General features: G+C 34.3%; 1 protein-coding gene across 10 annotated transcripts in view; it reads right to left on the reverse strand.

Annotated features, from left to right (window-relative positions):
- da (transcription factor daughterless) overlaps positions 1 to 17,363 on the reverse strand; it is a 333,346-nt gene that overhangs the window by 259,757 nt on the left and 56,226 nt on the right. For all 10 annotated transcript variants that reach the window (XM_072543231.1, XM_072543227.1, XM_072543230.1 and 7 more), the window contains exon 2: positions 13,483 to 13,529. In XM_072543231.1, the coding sequence (XP_072399332.1) occupies positions 13,483 to 13,529 (47 nt within the window). The remainder of the gene's footprint in view (positions 1 to 13,482; positions 13,530 to 17,363) is intronic.

A 17,363-nucleotide genomic window follows, 5' to 3' on the forward strand; every position in this document is an offset into this window, starting at 1 on the left:
TGATGGAAGTAATGTCGAAGACGAAGCTGACAGTTCCAACGAGGCTTATATAAAGAAAATAAAAATCTAAAGAAAAATGGAAAAGTTTTCAACTCATGAATTTGGCAAAAAATCCAAACAAAAAAAGTAAGCGACCACCTCGCAATATATTACTCCGTCTCCCTGGGGTCATTGGACCAGCTAAGAATCTCACAGACATCGTTGATATTTGGAAGTGCCTCATAACTGATCCTATGATTGAGAGCATCGTGAACTTCACAAATAAGTACATAAGTTCTGTAAGATCTAATTATTGTCGTCCAAGAGATGCCAGGGATACAGACAAACTAGAAATAACAGCCCTTTTGGGCTTGCTTTATTTGGCGGGCATTTATCATGGTAATCCGAGTTAACCTTGAAGAACTATGGAGAATGGATGATTTCAAAACAGTGATGAGTTGGAGAAGATTTCTATTTTTAATGAGACATTATGTTTTGATGACAGCTACGAGTAGAACGTAAAAGAATGGATCGCTTGGCCCCAATAAGGAATATTTTCGAGGAGTTTGTGTCTAATTGCAAAAAATGCTACTCGCTTGGGAAAAATGTTACAATTGACTAGAAACTAGAGGCATTTCGTGAAAGATGCTCCTTTATTCAATACATCCCCAAAAAACTCAATAAATAGTGGATCAAAATTTATGCCATGGTTGACGCTCGCATCTTTTACATTTATAACATGGAAATTTATGCAGGGACTCAACCAGATGGACCATTCTCTATAAGTAACAACCCCCGAGACGTGGTAAAAAGGTTGGTAACACCTATATTTAATACGGGGAGAACACTGACCACTGACAACTGGTTTTCTGATTTTGATTTGATAAAAGATCTTGATGAGAAAAACATTGCCTTTGTAGGAACGGTGGAAAAAAATAAGGCCAAAATTCCCAATGAATTTAAAGTTACAAAAAAGCGTGAGCCCAATACCAGTATTTTTGGGTTTCGGAAGAACATGACTCTTGTTTCCTACGTGCCTAAGCGCTATAAAAACGTAATATTAGTTTCAAGCCTACATGATGACGCAGCAATCGACGCAGAAACAGGTGACCAAAAGAAACCCGAGATTTAACATTCTATAACAAGGCAAAGGGAGGTGTAGATACAGTAGACAAACTTTGTGCTTTTTACAATGTTGCCAGGAACACCAGAAGATGGCCGACGGTAGTATTTTTTTCCATGTTAAATGTAGCCGCGATCAATAGTTTATAATCTATTCCACCAACAATAACGAAAAAATACTTAGAAGAAAATACCTTCGACTACTTTCAAATGCTCTTGTGAAAGGACACCTCGAACGAAGAACACAATACTCCCTCCAAAATGAGCTCAAAGAAAAAATTTCAAAGAGAAAAGCAGAATTAGGTATCGAGACAGTAGAGAAGGCCACAGCAAGTAAAAGAAGATGTAAGCCTTGTCAAAATGATAGTTCCAGGACCACGCGCTTCAGCTGTGAAATTTGTCAGAAATTCATCTGTATGGAACATTCAAAGCATATTTGTCAAGATTGCAAAACTGCGATACAATAATGTGTAATGTGCAATATCTAGGAGACATCTGGGATTTATGACACCGTTGTTGTTTTTAATGAAATTCAATAAAAAATTTTATGAAATACAGTGTATCAATCTTCCACCGAATATATTTTGTATTAATATTACAATATTTCATTACCTACATCTTAAAATAACTAATTAGCATTTAGCGTATCTAGGAAATACGCGCGACCATTCTTGTTGGTACAAAGGCCGCGACCGCTGGAAGGTTAAGGTAAAAATAGTGCAGCAACGAAACTAACAACTAGCGACGCGACTAACTTTCGACAAAGCTGTTTTAAATGATGCTTACATAGTAGAGCGACGAGAATGCATGAAAAAGTATCTATATCTTCGTTTAGGTCAGATTTACTAATTGATTCTGCAGTTAATTGTTTTACCCCTCTAATTGTACCCCTCTAATTGTAATTACCCCTCTTATTCTTGTAACTATTATGCTTTTGATACTTCTTTCTTTGAGTTTAGAATAGATTTTCGTCAAGATTTTAATAATTCAGGATATATCTAGTATATTCTCGAACGATTTCTTCTCGACGACTTCTCAAAAAATGAGGCAGAAAGCCTATTTTCACTCCAAGGTCAGAAAGATCTTTAAAGAAAATTTGCCTGGAAAACAGATTTGCTACCACAAAATTTATCAACAAGTTGCTACGCAACTCCAAGATGTCAATGTGAATGCTTCTGAACGTACTGTGCGAAGAAAATTAAAAGATTTGGGTTTTATGGCCTGCCGCCCCGCTAGGAAGCCCAAGTTAACACCTGCAATGAAAGCAAAGCGTCTGAATTGGGCCAAACAGTTGCGTGATACAGATGTGGACTTCTGGAGGTCGGTAAGTTCATATTGTCTTGCATAATATTGTATATTTCTTTCACAAATAATACATTTAAGCATTTAACCAACATAAAGACCAGCACATAATTTTTTTTCTATTGTTGACAGGTCTGCTTCAGTGATAAAAGCACATTTGAAATTTTGCAAAACAAAGCTGTTTGTGCGTCGTCGCGTCGTCATGGAGAAAAGTTTCATCTTGACTGTGTTGTTCAAGCTGTGAAGCACCCTACAAAAGTGATGATTTGGTCTGTCATTAGCGGCAAGGGTACTGGACGTCTGTACGTGGTAAAAGGAATGATGCGGCAAGACCAGTACAAAGATGTCTTGCAAAGGCGGTTGATTCCGCAGCTCCAAAACTGGTTTCCAAATGGGGAACCATTCATTTTTATGCAAGATGGAGCTCCCTGCCATACAGCACGGTCTGTCAAAGCTTTTTTGACAGAACAAAATATCTCTTTGTTGGATTGGCCAGGTAATAGCCCCGATATGAACCCCATAAAAAACGTTTGGAAGTTGATGAAAAGAGAAGTGGCTAAAGACATGATTACAAACAAAACGCAGCTCTTAGAAAAAATAATTTACGTGTGGAATCATCATCCTCAAATGCAGGAGACAGTACAGGCTTGCATTGATAGTATGCCGCACAGAATTAAAGCTCTAATAGCGGCTAAAGGTGGCTCAACAAAATATTAACACTTAATTTTTCGTTATTTCTGTTTTCTTTCAAGAGTCAATAAATACATATTTGTTCATTAATAATGATGTTTTATTGGTAATAAAATATAGACAATTAAATGGACAACCAAATAACATAAATGGACAACCAAATAACATACATTGTTTCTGGTATATAGAAAAAACCTATTTAGTATCAGCTCATAATTAACATTTTTTATAAAATCTTATAGTGCGTCTAATAATTTGGTCAGGGACTGTATACACAGATAACTTTTCACCTTGCCCTCGTAACTAAAGTATGTAGATAAATTGGTATTAAAGTGATTAAATATTTTGCCACAAAACGATCTAAACAAATAAACGAGATCGCTATAAAATCAAACTGAGAGTATAATGTGACTAAAAAATGACGACCAAATTTAATCTGAATATTTTTCTTATGTGTAAACTGTGGAGTTTATTTATTTTAACCGAATTGTTTTAAGAAATATTATTCTACAACGAAAACATAAAACTTTTTCGTTTTCAGCTGTACCTTGGACCTGTACACCTTGTAAAGACACAATTTCCTGTATTTATTTTTTTTCTAGTGTTATTTGGAAAAGAGATGTAAAAGATGTATGCACGGTTCGTAGTAGGCTTTCCAATAGAATCTTACGATTTGTAGAATTATTGCAGAAATAAATTTCTCTAAAGATTTTACAGAAATATTCCCAGAATTCACGTCTCTACAAACATAACATATTACAAACAACCAATCTACAATGTGACATTGTCCGAGTTTCCAGGCAAACGGGTTCTAAATCTTGGAACAAGAATAAAACCTAGATATGACTGTACGGAATGACGATCACAAAAATCATTAAACATACGCGTCATAAGCGAAACAAAAAAGCGAGAAAATTTGGACAATTCCACAATTATATATACAATGAAGCAGACCAAATGGAAACCTATACTCTGACAAGAAATTGGGAAGGGGGACTCATAAATTTAACATGATTATACTAATTGTACGAGGTACCAATCAAATACGTCGTTCAATAATAAGAAAATCAAAATAATGTCGTTTCACAACATTTTGATAGCTCTCCGTACATTTTAACGGGTAATATGGGGTCTTTTACAGTAAGCCAGTTGTAACAACACGATACGTTTTAGCAAATTAATACTTGGTCAGCATAATTAATTTATAAAAATTCGTAATTATTTATTCTTTATCAGTTGCTTTTCATGAAGACATCTTACAAGTATTGTATTGTATTGAAATTTGAATTTACTTGAGACATTTATTTTATAAAATGAAAATAGGTAGACCACGTTTCTTTTAAAATAATCTGTTTAGATAATTAATTGTCAAATAATGAATATAACGGTTGTTAGTAAAAACGTTTTTATTTATAACTATTTATATTCTAGTTTTTTAATCGTAAACACTTATACGGACCAATAGGGATGTGGAGTGAGTAACCCAAGCCGCAAACACCGGGTACGAAGGTTGTCTTTTTAGTTTTACATATAGCTATAAAGACAAAAACTATATAGACTTAAAGTACTTAATTGCTTTTCAAAAGATGTCCCACCAAGACCGATACACTTTTGCATACCTTCAAACCAATTGGTAAAACAGTTATTCTAGTCGTCAGTTGTCACCTGCAAAATCGCTGTTTTAAAGGCATCGACGGTTTCTTCTGGTGACTGAAATCGCTAACCACGCATTGAATTCTTGATATCTGGAAACGTGAAGAAGTCGTTGGGACTTAGGTCGGGGCTATACGGTGGATGGTTTAACAATTCAATGTTTTGAAGCTCCAAAAACTTTATTGTCTTTTGAGCAGTGTGAGCACTTGCATTGTCCTGATGTAGAATGTCCGCAACTTCTGGTAAACAAATGGTTATATACCGTTCTTCGATCTTCTAAAGCAATTGTTGCCATATGACCAGATTTGGACACAAAAGTCGCGACCATTTTCTTTGACACACTTCGAGAATGAATCACTTTTGGATCGCCAATGTTTTTTGGCACCCATTGACGTGAACCGCTTTTTGCTTTTATGTAAGCAAATGAGGGATCCAACAAGTTACTAACTTCGTAACATCGAGTTCCTCAAGTAGGATCTTTTGGATCGAGGTGTTTGAAATGCCCAAAGATGCCTCTATCTCCCGGTATGTTACACGGCGGTGATCATTAATTATCTGACGAACCGCATCAATGTTTTGCTGTGTGCCTGCTGTTTTGGGTGGACCTGGCCTGGATTCCTCGCTGAGACTAGAGCGACCACGTTGAAAATCGCAATGCCAGTGGGAAATAGTTAACTGAGCACTTTTTAAGTTTATAAACATTTACAATAACTCTGTAGAATTGAGTTCAAATTAAATGCCAAAAGATATTCGAAAAGTTGGTTAAAAACCACAACTTTTAGGAAAAAAAATGTCCTACGACCCTTAGGAGCCAACGTAGCCCATTTTTTTTAATCACTGCTACGTTATTAACAACATTACGGATTGAAAGTAACCAAGCTTTTATAAGAAAAGTCAAAATTTTTAACAACATTTTCAGCAAACCAAATTATTGACAATTCTTTAAACAGGAGTGTTGTAAACAAAGAGTACTTTGTATTCCGACTAGAGTAAAACGAGTGAGGGTAGCCGACGATGAAATTTAAAGAAGTGATAACGACACGAAAAATAAGTTAGTGATACTCTGTATCTGAAGTATCCTTCTGTGTATATATATATATATATATATATATATATATATATATATATATATATATATATATATATATATAATGTCGGTTTACAACGTTCTTCGACGTCTTCCGATTTCCAATCTCCATCTCATTCTATCGTTCCATAGATCGTCCTCCAGGTCTCTTTCTCTGATTTCTTTATCAACTCCTTCTCTCCAACTTCTTCTAGGCCTTCCTGATCTTCGCATACCTCTTGGTTGCCATTCAAGAATTTGTCTTGGTATTCTATTCTCCGGCATTCTGAGTTGTGTCGTTTTGATGTCATCAACAATATTATGTGTAACCCCCATGATTTCTCGGACTCTCTCGTTTGTTATTCTGTCGCGTCTGGAGATTCCCGCCGAACGGCGCCAGAAGTCCATTTCTGTTGCTTTAAGCATTTTCTCTGTTCTGTCTTTTAGGGGCCACACTTCGCATCCATATGTTGTGATACTTTTTATTATGGTGTTGTATATTCTTCTTTTATTTTCTTTAGAGATGTTTTTACCCCACAGTACGCTGTTCAGTAAGGCTATGCCTTTCCTTCCCTGTGTATTTCGTTCCTTAATGGCTGCATCTAATTTTCCGTCCTGAGTGATCTTTACTCCTAGGCATTTGTAGTCATCACATAGTTTGATCTCTTGATTTTCCTCTACGAGAAGGTTATGTTGATCTCCTCCGATACTCATGTACTCAGTTTTTTCCATATTCACTTCCAAACCCCACTCTGTAAACTCTTCTAATAGTTTTCGCATCATGTAACTAAGGTCTTCAGAGTCCTGTGCGATGATGATCTGGTCATCCGCAAAGCACAGAGTGTACAAAGTTAAGTCTATTAGTGGTATGCCCATATTCGTACATTTTTTCTTCCATTTGTTGAGTGCTGCTTCGAGGTATATTTTGAATAATGTCGGGGATATACAGCATCCTTGTCTTAGTCCTTTAGTCACTTTGAATCCCGGTGTTATCAGATTTCCTGTTTTAATTCTTGTTGTTTGTTGGTAGTACAACGTTTTTACTGCTTCAATCAATTCTATATTTATATTTGTTTTCCCCAGTGCCTCCCATAATTTATCAAGCGGGATACTATCATGTATCCTTCTGTATATTCATGTTATTATCACAGAACGATGATATTTCCAGTGAGTGGAAGTTTTTTAAATTTATTCATTGCTTTGACTGGTTATTGCATTCTAAACCGTTTGAAAAGTTATGGAACCACATTTCGTTCATAGTATCAAAGTGCTGAGGAAAATACAAACTTTTTCGTAAATCAGAGCAAAAATATTGTTAAAAAAGTAAATGCCTCACATCTTTGTGATCTTCCAGTGCCTATTCTCTATGGATTTTTACAATCTCCAGAAAAACCTGTTGACGGTTGATCTAAATAGAGTGTTAGATGGCATGCCGAAGATTATTATGTCCTAAAACCCTTCTACCATGTTCCATACCTTTCCTATTGTCGATAAATCATCCAATACGGCTTTTTCCTACGGAACAATATTTCAGGTATTCATTTGGCAAAAAAATACACCAACTGCCTTTAAACAGCTGTACATATCAAACTATTTATCTAATGAAATTCACATTTGGTATTTTCTTTTAAAATAAGTGTACCAATAGTAATTTATCCTAGTTGTAGCAGTGCCATTTAAGCTCTACATAAATAACTTTTCACCTTGCCCTCGTAATATAAATAAATTGGTATTAAAGTGATTTAATATATCGCCACAAAACGATCTAAACAAATAAATGAGATCGCTATAAAATCAAACCAGAGTATAATGTGACCAAAAAATGACGAAAAATTTAATTTTAATATTTTTTTATGTGGCAGCTATGGATTTTGTTTATTTTATCCAAAATGTTTTTACAAAATATTATTTTAAAACGAAAGATATATAAAACTTTTGATTTTCCTGTATCTTATCATATTTTTTTTTTATCTAATACTTAAATATTTAATATTAGATAAAAAAATATAATTTATTATTAAATTTTTTTATCTAATAACTCTAAATATAATAATTTCTAAATAACTGTTTCAAAAACTCTAGTACATAACATAATTACAAAGAACCAATCTACATAGGGGCATTGTCTGATTTTCCAGACAAACAAGTTTTACACTTTGGAACAAAAATAAAACCTAGATGCTTGTACGGAACCAATTGAAACCTTCAAGCAGCTGATTGGTTAAACTGTTGACAGCTTGTCAGCAAGGGATGTCTTCTCCACGTCTGACATATACTTAAAATATAAATTGACTGTGTGTTTCATCAGGCAAAGCGTCTCTAGAGAGGTAACAGCCACAATTCACCGCGACTCATTACATTTTATATCTTATTTTGTATGTAAACTCACTCATTCGTATCACTAATTAATTTAATATGGTAACAATTTCTGAAAAGAACCGTTTTAGCTCAAACCCTTTCACCTCCGACCACCCTGGACATCTACCTCCTCCGCAGGAACAACATCCGCCGATGCAAACCATTAGTGAGACATAACACAGCGATCCAGAGCCAACACCCAACAAAACAAGACAAACAGAAACACACCAAAGAAAAATAAACCAATCACAAACAGAACAACACGAAAATGAAGTGAAAATCAGACAAAGTGAAGGGTCCATCTTTCTTTTTTTCTCTTTTTTTTTTCTTTTAAACGTTTTTCCTGTCTCTATTCTTTTGTATGGAGGTGAGAGAGAGGGTAAAGTAAAATAACGAGCTAGATAGAAGAAATTAGTTGAGAGATCTTGTTGACATTGGAAACTGCCGACTTGCTCAGTCTATTATTATTATAAAACACGTTAATTAATATTTAATGGGAGAGACGTTATGTCATATTTAAGCTTGCTGGAAAAGGCACCCCTTAATTTTTTTTAAATTACTTCCACCTTTTTAATGTGATATACTCACATTAAGATAAGATAAGATAAGATAAGATGGTAAGATGAAAAAAAACTTTTTTTACATCTTAGTTTTTTTTCTACAGAAGCACTGTATTTAAATAATGATTAAAAGCAATGACATGATCTTGGTTTTAATGAAAAATGATAATAATGACAAAACAAAAAAAAACAACTTAATATAACTTAACCTAAGTACGCAAATAACAAAGAAAAAGTACTAAAAAATAACTTAATATGTACTTGTATTGCCTTCCCTAGCCACTATAACTGCCTGTACACGTCGGCTCATGCTGTCTATGAGGTTGCGAATATCATCTTGCTGGATGTTTTACCATTACTCTTTTAGAACCAAGCGAAGTTCGTTAATTGAGACTGATGCGACTTCGCGACCTCTAATATTTCTACCAAGCATGTCATAAACGTGCACTAATGGGTTCAGATCTGACGAACACGCTGGCCAGTTCATTTTATTAATACCAACTTCCTCTAAATATTGCGTGACACACATTGCTGAGTGGAGTCGCGCATTATCTTGCACATTAATAGAAAATCATCGCCGATATATTGAGAAAAGGGTACTACGTGATTCGTTAAAATTTCCTCAATATGCAGGTATACAGTCAACGAACCCTCAATAAATACGAACTCAGTGTGCGCCTCTCTGGATATTCCTGCCCATACCATCACCGAACTCCCTCCATGGTTAACGCGGGGACTGAAAGCGCACTCCGCAAATCTCTCTCCAGTTCGACGCTACACTAGTTCTCTCCCATCTAATGAGTGAAGACAGTATTTCGACTCATCCGTAAAAAGAACATTACTCCATTGTCCTAAATTCCAATGTAAGTGTTCTCTGGAAAATTGTAGTCTAGGAAGTACTTTGGGCCCAGTTGCAGGTCTGTGCAAACCGAATTCATGTAATCCTCGACTGTAAATACACTTACATTGTTGCCTCGAACATCTTGAAGCTGATTTCTTGTTTGCACCGCTATTAAATAACGATCCCGCAAAGCGTTGACTCGTATAAAATGATCATCCAAAGCAGCAGTTTTGCCCTTCCTGCCACTTCCCGCTTTACGCTTGTTTGTTCCAGTTCGTATAAAACGTTCCACTACCCTTTGGATGGTAGAGCGATAAGTGTGTAGTACTCTGGCCACATATTCATAATTTCGCCCTTGGATCTTCAACCAGAGCAACAGCTTTCGCATAATCTTCGACACTAAGAACCATGATCAATCATAGGTAAACAAAATGTAAGCTTCAATATGACATAATGATAACAAGTCACCAAAGCCACCTCGTCGTATTACAATATAACTCCAAAAGAATCATAATTAAAAAAGTCTTAAATTGTGGGTCGCAAATTCATTTGGCTCTAAAAAATGAACCAAAGCATATTTTGATATGACACAAAAAACACAATGCTTAGGAGACATGGTTGCCGGCGAAAAATAAGGATTTACGAAAATTTGCAAACGGAATTATTCCACAGGATGTTTCAAGTTAGGATAAAAAAATCAAATGTTTGGTGCATGCACACTATGTTTATAAATATAAATTTATAAACACAGCGTGGTAAAAAATCATCAAAATAGGGCTAAAAATAAAAAAAATTGAAATACTTGAATTTGACCAAAATTTTCTCCGTTCCGTTTTTTTGCATCTGAGTGTATTTGGATTCTCCGCTTTGTACTGATTTCAAAAATGTTATTAGTTTATGAGAAAAATAAATACAAAGCAAGAAAACTGGATTGAAAAAAAATATATTTTTTTAACAATTTTATTACAAACATTTCACTACTAAAAATGTTTACAATAATTGTTCAAAATGACTGCCATTCACTTCCATACAATAGTACAATCAATTTTGAAATTCTCTATTATTGCGCAACACGTCTGCATTTAATTGTCGACATTCATCCTCTATTCTTTGTCGTAAATCATCCAGAGATTCTGGTAGAGAAGCATAAATTTTTGTTTTTAAATAAGAAGTCCAGGGTGCTAAATCCGGTGACCTAGGTGGCCAATTCATCATCTGTCCTCTTCTAGCTATCCAAGGAGCTTCATCATGTTGAAATACAACCAAATCTTCAGAATCATTTTCATTCAGAAGTTATCATCATTTTCTACTATTGTACTAATACGATCAACCATTTGCCTAAGTAACTCAAGATACGATGCACTATTTAAGTTTCCAATGATAAAGAAGAGTCGATAATGTGATCACCTAGGATATCACACCATACGTTTAACCTTTAAGGATGCTGTGTGTGAAATTCACGCACAATATGTGGATGACTCTCAGCTCAGTATCGTAAATTATGTCTATTCACCAAGACTTTTAAAGAAAATAGCATTCATCCGAAAAGCAAATATTGCTTAACAATAATTGTGGATTGTTAATGATGTATTATGTCATTAATTCGCAAAATTCGAGACGATGATCAAAATCTTCTTCATTTAATTCTTGTACCAATGTAATTTTGTATGGATGGAACTTAAATTTATGGAGGATTCGGAAGGATGTAGAAGGTGAACCACAGTATGCTCTGCTTATTGTTGACAGTGACTGTGATTGCTCAGCCCTAAAACGGCTACTTAGATTGCTTCTTTATTTAAGAGTCCCGGCCGGTGTGTTTCATTAAAAGTTCTAGCAGCAGTTCTTGCATAATTATTATTTTTGGAGTATAAACCTACAATTTCGATTCTTTTTGCAAAATGTAAATATTTCGGAGATCAAAATGCACATGTATAAATTTTTTTTCCGGCATTTTTCGTGTTTTTCAGCATTTTTCGTGTTTTTCGCGTTTTCAGCATTTTTCGTGTTTTTAGCATTTTTCGTGTTTTTAGCATTTTTCGGTGTTTTTCGCGTTTTTTAACATTTCTCATGTTTTTAGCGTTTTTCGTTGTTTTTTGTTAATTTTTGTGTTACGAATTTTTCGGCATTTTTTGAGTTTTTAGCGTTTTCCGGTGTTTTTCGCGTTTTTCGGCATTTTTTGTGTTTTTCGCGTTTTTCAGCATTTTTCGTGGTTTTAGCGTTTTTCGATGTTTTTCAGGTTTTTCGGCATTTTTTGTGTTTTTAACATTTTTCGGTGATTTTCGCGTTTTTTGCAATATACAAAGTTATAACAAAAGTCATTGATTATTAACCGATTAAAATGAATGTCCAAATATCGAAAACCTTTGATAAAACTTCTAAAGAATAGTCTTCTTCTTCTTCTTTTTATTTTTAAGTATACATTACTTGGATATCTGTTTTTCCATGTATCTCCAGTAGGATGCCGTTCCATCGTTTTCTTGATTTTCCTACTGATCGTCTTCCTATTGGAGAATTGTCTCTTGCCCCCTTTACTACTATATGTGTTGTCATTCAGCTTATATGATCATTCCATTCTACTCTTTTATTTCTTATCCAGTCCTTGATGTTCTCCACCTTGATCCAAGTCGTATATATGTACTTCTAGCTCTGTCCCATAGTGTCTTACCATCAATTTTTCAAAATGTTTTCATCTCTGCTATTTCTAACACTCTTTTTGTCCAAATAGTACGATTAAATATTAAAAAGAAATTAAATTATTAAAAATTTATATTCTATATTTATATATATTGGTTCCCTCCATCATACAGAAAAATTGTCTATCTCATAAACTAATCACTTCAAACCCAATGTATTATACATTTTTGAAATCTCGCCAAAAAACGAGAATCCAAATATAAAATAAATAAAGGGGGAAGTAATTTAAAAAACAATAAATGGAGGTGAGAAGGTGCTTATTTAAGGTACATAGTTTTATCTGAAAAGCACTGTATAAATTCTGGTAAACATAAGAAAGTAGGGTTGCCTTTTCTCCTATTTTACTGACTGTTTTTGATTTAAATATTTTATTTTCTGTTGTAATTCAAACCAACCTTGGTAAATATTCGTTGATCTTTTTTGATAAATATTTTTAAGTTTTTTATTCTTCTTTGCATATAAGTTCTTATATTTCAATTTTTATTTAAACCTAACCTATACTTACGTAGTTTTCGAATTTGACAAGTATATGATGTAGTAATTTATCATTTTTTATTCTATATAAATATTCTTGCCCTTGTTCTACTTCTCAATTTGATAATTATAAATTTTCATATATTCTGCAATCTATTCGCAAACGCAAAAACAAACCAGGATTTCAAAGAATACTCAAACTGATACTGGCTGCTTCGTTTTGTAACGTAGTTCTTTCCTGGACTTCAGTTCTTTCCAGTGTATTCAACATCACGTAAAAACCACTCACATTCATATAAGTTCCATCAAACAGCTTTCTGAAGATAAGTAGCACCATTTAAATAACTATTTATGCATAACTAATCTTTTTATTTTGTAAAGCATGTAAAGCATGTAAAGCACGTGTATGGTATTTTTTTAGAGTATTATATTTATATTCGTAGGATATTTTTGGGCAGGCTCCAATGTCGATCAGTGTTCATATAATGTGGTATTACTTTGTTTGGACCATTATCTTTCTTTTATAGCGTAACTTATCTTTTTTAGTTATTTAAGACTTGTATTTAAGCAATTTATTCAACTCTTTGTATGTAAAGCTTTGGCTTATTTGACATAGGGACAGAGTTAATACTTAATATAGGCTTTTGTCAATCAATAATTATACTTGCACTATCATAATTCTTCATATATGTTAGTAAATATAACGATTATATTGTTAAAACTCTAAAATATGTCAAACTTACCATTCCGTTATCTAAGCCTCCATATGGAGGTTGAAATCCAGCCTTTTCTGTAAGAAAAAGAAACAAATAATTAGTTTGGATATAAATTATATAACACATATGTTTTGAACTTGAAGTTAAAGTTTTAAGGAAAACACGAAATACGGTTTTTTAATTTTGTCAGTACGTAAAGTCTACCTTGTACTTCGTATTAAAATGACAAAAAAAACACAATAATTAATGTATCATCATCATACCAGCTAGCCTGTTTTTACTTGAAAATTCCTTGAATTCTGGATATTTCCATATAAAAAGAGTTTGTAATCGTGTAAAAAATCCATTCTGAGTTTTATTTTGTAATACTTTCATTGGTGTATCTCTTATCCCCATGTCCTTTTCCCTCCATCTTAACATCGGTCTGCCCCTTAGTCTTTTACCTGTTTTTTTAATATGTTATCATCTTGAAAGAGCTGATCCGTTTCTTAATAGGTGCCCATGCCATCTCATTCTTTGCGATTTTATTACCTTGATTCTTCTTCTTAAAGTGCCTATCCGTTCCGGACGTTGGCGATCATCACGGCTATCTTCACTTTGCTTATTGCAGCGCGGAACAGTTCAGTGGTAGTCGTGTTATACCACTTTCGCAAATTTTGAAGCCAGGAAATGCGTAAAAGACGCATTACCTTGATTAAGTTTTCTTTTTTCATCAATTCTTTTATTTCGTGCTTCATCCATCTACTTTCCCAGTCATTACTCACGAAAAACTTGTTATCCCTTCCTCTTCTTTTACTAAAATGGTGCTTATTTCTGAAGTATACTTTACTATTGGCATTATTATTATAGACTTGGAACTTTGGACTCCGAATTATTTTTTTATCTTCAAATATTTTTTATTTCTATAGAAAGCACTGTTTACCGTCTGAACACTATTTCTAAATTTAGTATCGTTATGTTAAGACTGTAGCATTTTTAAACTCCGTTCTGTGTGAATTTTTAATTCACCTATTTCAAATGTCATCCTGTATAAGGTTTTAATTCTTGTTAATCTTGTTATGGATGTACTGACAGAGAAGGTAAGAGAAGGAGCTCCTTGGTCAATGCTCTCTGCAGATGATATCGTGTTAGTGGAGAAGAGCAAAGAAATGTTAAATCAGAAATTGGAGAGGTGGAGAAGGACTATTGAAGATGAACGGGTTAGGTTAGCAGGTCGAAAACGGAGTATATGTGGTTGGGTAGAGCAGGAATGGTCGGGGACATAGAACTGCTTGGAGAAAAACTAGGAACAGTAGGAGAATTTAAATACCTTTGCTCCTACATAATGGAAAATGTGATATTGGATCGAGAAATCAGCGGCGGCCGGACAGGTGAAGTAGGTGAAGGTGAGGTTCACCAAAAAAATATAATTAAATTGAGACAAATAAATAAACAATGAAAGCAACATTATTATATCTAAATTCTGAAATCAATTTTATTTATTCTCTTTTAATTAATCTAAAAATTAAAAAACACAACTAGCTTTATTAGCGGTACGTACTTGACGGTTAAGTCCTGACCTGTGTCACTAGCCGTGTAGAATTCAGGAATAGATGAGTGAATATCATTTTTGAAATTAGAAATCCATCTGCATAAGCGTTCACGGTTGCCATGGCAACGTGACGTCAGCCTATCCTTAGTGATAGCTGAGAAAACTGGTGAGTGCAGTTCCGTCTAAAAATATATTATCCGTCTTCACCCACTGTTGGATGTGTATTTGGTATTCCTATTTTTCGGAAATTTCTCTCAGCGACAATATTTTGAAATTTAGTCTATTATATAAATATTTTTTATATAGTATAGTGTATAGTATAGTATTTATTAGTTTAGTTTAGTCACAGTATTAATTTTATTTGTTTAGTGCACTTTATTAATACATTTCTCTGTGGTTTGTTTCGGATTTCGGATATAAAGAGTTCTCGTGGATTTCGTTTGGACAAAAATAATTTTAGACAAACATGAATCCAAATAATGACTTCTTCTTCTTCTTCCTATGCCGTCTCCATTAACGGAGGTTGGCGACCACATTTCTAAAAGTTTCTCCGTCTTTTGCAACGTGGAATAATTCGTCTACAGTCATGTTTGTCCAGTCTCGAATATTTCGCAGCCATGATTTCCACTTTCTACCTATTCCCTTTTTGCCATCGACTCTACCCTGAATAATGACCTGCAGAAGACTATATTAAATGGTGGCTAGATTAATGACTTGGTGTGTAATATATTAGAGACTCCGTTTAGGCATTGGAAAAATGAAGATAAAAGGGATGTTCTTTTACATGGTCGACCAACCAGTATTTTAAACATTTGCGTCTGATTCAGAGTGGTCGGCTGCAATCAGCACCTGACTCAGAGTGGGCGGCTGAATCGAAACTCACCAACCCGTTTTAGCAGGCGTGGTGTTTTAAGCACCAAAAAACCCTCAATGAAATGTCTAGGTTCAGAACTAAAATACCCCAGGCAAGCAGAACGAATCGTATCTAGTATAAGTGCCCTAAAAAACTGTTTTCAAGTTATTAAGGCCCTAAACTCTATACATTTTTTTAACGAATTTTTAATGAGATTTGGGCGTGAAGTAGGTGGTACCAAAACTCCTTTTGGCTCCGGCAAGCTTTCCTCATCTTCACCACTTTTTTAGCCCACGAGCCGCCGCTGCGAGAAATTGCCCAAAAGTATTCAGGCTGAGTGATTTAACTGAAGCGAGGTAGGTACTCAATGATCGAAAAATCTGGGAAAAGAGGGAAAAGAAAGATATACAAGAGTGTGAAGACTGGTTTGGTCTGTCAAGAGAATTCAGAAAAAGAAGTTATGAGGTAGCTGAAATAAAAATGTTGCGGTGGGTGTTGGGTAAGACTAAAAGGGACAGGAAGAAGAACAAGGTTTATTTTGTGTTTTAAAACAAACTTCGAAGAAAAACTCTTTGGTGTCTTTTCGAACGACAATAAAAACAAAATTTAAGTCTTGCTTTTCAAATTGGCTTTTGTCAAAAGATTTCTCTGCAATAATTGCGCCTTAAAAACGTCGATTGGAATAAACAAAATCGAAGCATTTGTTTGTATTCTATATTCATTTTTTGCGTTACGTTTAGTAAAAGTGTGGATATTGACAGAAAGGAAGTTATTTTATAAGTCTCATCAGTCCGTTTTTTGTTCTGAGCTCTGAGAGTTGACGATTTGGGTACACAGAATAAGTGAAAACGCTGGACAAACCTTAAACATATTTGAGACTTGTCAAAAATTTTTTCAGAGAACGCTACGGTTTTGTGTAGTATATCACTAATAATCCTATAGAATACGTTATTAGGTTTAGACTTTTATGACACAATAACTTTTTATATGCTAAACTTTAAACTATGAAACAATTCTATCATATAACTCATAATTATGACAGTAGCAACCCGTTGGCTGAAAATCTCTTACACAAAGAATTGACTTTCTTGGGCACCATGAACAAAATAAATTGCACAAAATATAAGAGAAATCAAAAATCATGTCTCTTCCAATTACAAGATGATTTTCGTTGGGTCTCAACTGTTCCTAAAAAGAACAAAGACAAAGCACGATGACCTTACTTGTATGGATGTAGTATGTAAAATGTATAAAAATTAAAATTAGAAATCGACGAGTGTGAGCTTTTTAGTTTGAAAATATTTTTGGTTTAGGACATAATACAGGTATACCCTATTTTACGGACACAGAGTAAAATATTAAATACTTAGACGTGTACACATTTAAGATAAACATATGAAAATGACCTCGACGTACCCTCTGTACCATGAAAATCAACCTGCTATCTTCATGCCCTCCAACAAGGCCGCATTAAGATAATATTCATTAACAGATATCTCAAGAGTGGCTTTCGACCGACCGAGC

The sequence above is a fragment of the Diabrotica undecimpunctata genome, chromosome 9, assembly GCF_040954645.1.
Source record: "Diabrotica undecimpunctata isolate CICGRU chromosome 9, icDiaUnde3, whole genome shotgun sequence".
Classification (NCBI taxonomy): Eukaryota; Metazoa; Arthropoda; class Insecta; order Coleoptera; family Chrysomelidae; genus Diabrotica; species Diabrotica undecimpunctata.